We start from the raw sequence: 5,219 nt of genomic DNA on the forward strand, positions 1-5,219 counted from the left end.
AATATACAGCTAAACAATGTGGATTTTTTTCGAGGAATGCTTTCGAAATTATTATTAGAAAGTCTTCTTTTTTTAGATTGTGAATTGCAACGACACAAATTTTTAACATATTGTTTTATATTATAATTATTTAAATCAAAAATATGAAACAATCTGTCATCTAACTTTCCTTTAAAAAGAAAAATAAAATACAACGTATTGATTTAAATTATCAGATTACAATGAATAAGAATAGTAAGAGTTTTCAAATAAAATAGAAATTAACCTTGTCTACCATCGACGATACGTAGAAAAAATGTAGACGCAAGTGCACTACTCGAGTTCTTAAAATTGCTTGAGCACCTTAATCTCATCGAAAAATCTGAAAAAACAATGTAAGTGTTTACACCGGCAAAAACTTCTGAATGCGCCTAAAAATCCGTCGGTCGTCATATTGCTAACTATTTCTGTGTCCACCGCCTTCGTCGTCATGCAGACAAACACACATCCATACGCCTTGATTTTATTCCGATTACGAAACTTTTTCTCTTTAATATAAAGGGGGCCGAAATAATTCACGCCAACATTATCAAAGGTCGCCGCTTGGTTAACTCGCGATTCCGGTTAATCACCCATTTTTGCCTGCAGTGGAATAGTTTTGTGTCGGATACAAGTGACGCAGTTTCGGACGATTTTTCAGACTTGGGATTTTCCGTAAAACGCTGCCGTATATTAGATAAAGTGGTTTGAATGCCGGTGAGGTGATGATCACGGTGGATTTCAGTAATAATAAGTTTCGAAACGTGATGATGTGACGGTAATAGTATAGGGTATTTCTAATGCTCGGGAATATTCGCGTTGCGCAATCGACCACCGACGCGTATTAGACCATGTTCGTCTAAAAACGGGTTCAACGCGGCTAATTTAGTATTTTCGCCACCGATCCCCGATATGCGCTTTATCTCTTGGCCAAACTGCTCATGCTGAATTAAAGAGAGTATTTTTCGTTCGGTTTCTGTTCTTTCGCGCGTACTGATTTCCCTTTCGGTATAACGACTCAGGCACAAACGTGACGGACGTAAACGTAAGCAATAGGAAATTGAATTGAGTAAAGTGGAATAAGATGAAAAAGATTAAACAAAGTGCAAATAACGGGCTGTAAAATCAGGCAAAGATTTTTTCGCAATCCAGGCTGTTCAGAGACCATAATTTCTTTACTCGCGGGCCAAGTGTCAACGGCCCTTCTCAGCCAAACGGGTCCCGAAAACCAATTGGCGTTCCGCAAAAATTCTGCTGGAAACTGCCCTCTCGATAACGCATCAGCCGGATTATCCTTTCTGCTTATGTGTCGCCATTTTACATTATCACTGAGGGCTTGAATTTCGGCAACGCGATTTCCTTCAAATACTTGAAGCGCTTGAGGGGATTTTTTGAGCCACTGCAGCACGATCATTGAATCCGACCAAAAAACTGCCTGATCTACCGGCAGATTCAGTGTCGCATGTGATTCTTGGTACAGGCGCGCTAAGGTCAAAGCGCTGCATAACTCGAGGCGCAGAATTGTCATAGCTACTCGGTATTTTGAACAAACTAATCTATCAAGTACGTGGCCGCTACTATCGCTTGATCGCACATATAAACATGCCCCGTACCCCGCCTTACTCGCGTCGGAAAAACCATGGATTTGTTTATGCGTCGGGTTGCTTATTATCACTCATCGCTCGATGGACAATTCGCGCAGGCAACCGATTTGACTCGCAAGCAAGTTCCATTTGGTATATAGAGCCTGTGGTACCGACTCATCCCACTTAATTTCAGCCTTCCAACATTCCTGCATAATCAGACGCGCGCATAAAATTATTGGGCCTAGCAAACCGAGAGGGTCGAAAATTTTTGCAGCTTCGGAAAGAATGTAGCACTTTGTTAATTTGACGGATATATCAATGGGTTGCACAGAGTATTTGAGCTTATCGGATTGAGCGTCGCAAAATACGCCTAAGGTCTTTTTTAATTCACTTTCCTTTGTCACCCGGAATCAATTACTTTATTATCTGATTCATTCGACAAAAGCAAATTATTGCAGGCCTATTGACGTATATTAAATCCACCCCTTTGTAATACTTTAATCAGCTCGTCGCGTATTTTGAAACACTCATCGAACGAATCCGTGCCTGTTATGAGGTCATCCACGTAAGATTCGCGCTCCAGAATTACACTAGCCCGGGGAAACTTAGCGCTCTCATCGTCGGCGAGCTGTTGGAGGGTGCGTATAGCCAGAAACGGCGCGGATGATAGACCGAACGTCACGGTATTGAGCTCATATGCTCGAATCTCCCCTTGACTATATCACAAGATTCGCTGGTATTTTCGATCGTCCGGATGTATCAAAACCTGCCTGTACATAGCCTCGATATCGGCGGTGAGAGCGTAAACGGGTAGACGAAACCTTAACAAGTGCTAGAATAGCTTGGGCTGTATAGTGGGTCCGACCATTAACGCATCGTTTAGCGAGCAGCTTTTGTTTACCTTCGCCGACGCGTCAAAAACTACTCGCAATTTTGTCGTGGCGCTTGAGGGCTTCAAAACGGCATGATGAGGAATATAATAGCCTCCCAACGTTTCCTGATCTATCAGCGTTATGTGTCCCAAATCGATGTACTCTTGCATAACCTTCGTGTAATCCGCTTGATATCCCGGGTTGGCATTAAATTAACGTTGAAAGGAAAAAAACGGCGTAACGCGTGTAACCTAGTATCACCGAATTAAGGATCACATGTATGAAACGGAAGGTGCACTATACATTTCCCGCTCAAGACGCGTTTTGTGTGTTGGACGTAGTGATTTTCACACAGCGTGTCTTCGAGGGATCTGGTAGATTTATTGGTCGCGTCCTCTATTGCCCAGAATTTGGTTAGTTGGTCAGCTAATTCGGTTAAATCACAAGAAATCGAGCGCGCTTCTACGTCGTTATTTACACCCCCAACAATGGTCCAGCCCAATCGCGTTTTTTGTAAAAATAAGTCACAGTTATCACGTGACAAATTTATTTGGCCTATCGAAAACAAAGGAGGGTTGCGCCTGCGTCAATCAATAAATCTACGGCCCGAAGAAGGTGGACGCACGGATCGGCTAATCTCACGTCTGCAGGGATTTCGATTTCACCTCGTGGAAACAGCTCGCTCGGGACGAGGTCGGCAATTCTCTCTACCGTGAGAAACGTTAATGCCCTTTCAAACTGACAAGTACGCGAAAAAAAGGTAAGATTGAGACTGTTCTTCGACGTCGATTGCATAGCGTCCATTGCGTTGATAGGTATTACACTCGGCTGCATGGGTTTAAAGTTTTCGCGCAAAGCTCTCCGTAATAAAATGCGCGGTCGAACAAGTGTCAAGTAGCATGCGGGCTTCTATAAATGTACCGTCCCCACCCTGTACGTCAACTACCGCGCTCATGATGAGCTGGTGCTGTGACGTACGAGAAGTCGTGCTTAAAGCATCCACGCCTAGTCAAGCGGCTGGTTTATAGGCTGGCTCGAATTTGGGGTCAGCATGCAACGAAGTGTGATGATGGCGAGTGCATCGTCTGCAGTGCATAGAGGGGTACTTTCCAAGGTGAGTACGGAGACAATTACGACATAAGCTTGTCGTTTTCGCGAAGTCCCAATGCTGTTGGACAGTTGATTTGTCATAAACCGGGCATTTAAAGAGCGCGTAATTGACTCCACACTTAGCGCAAGTGATCATAGCGGTGGTCGTGTTAATTACGATCACACAGGCTCCAGCTTTGTTCTTTCGCATTCTTGACGGACCTGATTGATCTGCACGACGTTTTCCGGCGAAACCGTCCCCTGGCGCACGGGTGCTTGTTCTGATTGTTCGAGTCGATACGCGAGATTTTCAATAAACGTATAAAATTGCTCAAGCGTGAGCAGCGTCTGCAGATTCACGGTTTCTTCCCACTTGTCAAGGATATTCTTAGGGAGCGCGTGCTCGAGAATCGTGAGAGTAAGGTGAGGATCGGGTTTTACGCCTAGAGAAGCGAGCTGAATAATGTGTTGGCGCATATCATCGACCAACCTTGATAGTCCGTCGGAAGTAGCAGCCGTTATCTTTGCCAGATCGATAATGGCGTTGAGGTGTTTCGATACTAACACGCGTTTCTTATCGTATTGATTATTTAGGAGTTTCCAAGCCGGCTTGTAGTTTTCCGCGCTCGTCTCATAAACCGCGATTTGACTCAGAGCGGCTCCTCGCAGGAAATTCTTTAGGTACATGAATTTATTGAAGTCATCGATATCAGTGCGCGAATCAATCATGTTGGTGAAGGTATTACGATACGACAGCCACTCGCTGTGATTGCCGTCGAACGTTGGGAGCTCGGGCACGGGAAGTTTCGGTTGACGCGGTTTATCGAGCAGAGTTGAATGACCGCCCGGAAGGGTAGCCGAGTTATCCAGCGACGTGGAGCCCGGCATGTCCTTAACCGTGCTTAACACGCTGTAAAAGTCGTCTTTGATACTAGTGTAAATTGTCGCCAATTCGGTGTTCTCGGAATCCAGTTCTTCAAGTTCACAGTATAAAGTTTCATACTCGTGAAACAGCGTGGTCAGGTTCGCGAGGCACAACTTCGCGTTACGAGCTTCTGCTGATCGAGTAACTTCGACAAGGTCGTAATCTTCCCTTTAAGAGTTGAGCGCTTTTTCGCGATGTTGGCTATACGTTGAGCCGTGCCCGCCATGATATCTTAGTAGCAAAGGCGAGAGAAATAATTTGATTGTCCATCAGGTGGGACCAATTTTGTAGGTGCGAATAATCAGCTACGGGAGCTGTATGCTACGTTTAATTCAGAAAATTTTCGAAAAGAAATCCACCATCAAGCCGTACGAAAAAATATTTAGGGGCATTTCAATCCGCCATTATCGCCCCATTTCGGGGACATATGGGAAGCCAGGGTAAAACCGCCGACCTATTCGTACTCTACTTCTACAGACCGTCTCTTTGATCTTTCTACACATGCATACACACGCTGCTTACACCTTCTTTATTTGTTGTCTTACTTACATAACAGTTTACTTAATTTGCTCGCTTTTTTCTAATAAATTGGGTTTTTTATGCTTCTCAGCTTTTTCCCACAATTCTGTTTACTTCTTTGGTGTTTACCCGACCAGGTCCATCCTGTCCTTTATTATATTTAACGTAAATATTTTAGCACATTTGAGAAAATTCACATCGTTCAGCTCG

The 5,219-nt window shown here is 44.1% G+C and overlaps 1 protein-coding gene across 1 annotated transcript; it reads right to left on the reverse strand.

Annotated features, from left to right (window-relative positions):
- Positions 1–3,745: 3,745 nt before the first annotated feature.
- On the reverse strand, positions 3,746–4,716 carry LOC106645401 (uncharacterized). The gene is made up of 2 exons (XM_089592342.1): positions 4,615–4,716; positions 3,746–4,567 (listed from the first exon to the last, which is right to left on the reverse strand). The coding sequence occupies exons 1-2, from the start codon at positions 4,714–4,716 to the stop codon at positions 3,746–3,748; spliced, it is 924 nt and encodes a 307-aa protein (XP_089448468.1).
- Between the last annotated feature and the right edge of the window lie 503 nt (positions 4,717–5,219).

The sequence above is a fragment of the Copidosoma floridanum genome, unplaced genomic scaffold (genome assembly GCF_036245765.1).
Source record: "Copidosoma floridanum isolate Cflo_tuat_1 unplaced genomic scaffold, Cflo_Japanese_pri ptg000016l, whole genome shotgun sequence".
Lineage (NCBI taxonomy): Eukaryota > Metazoa > Arthropoda > Insecta > Hymenoptera > Encyrtidae > Copidosoma > Copidosoma floridanum.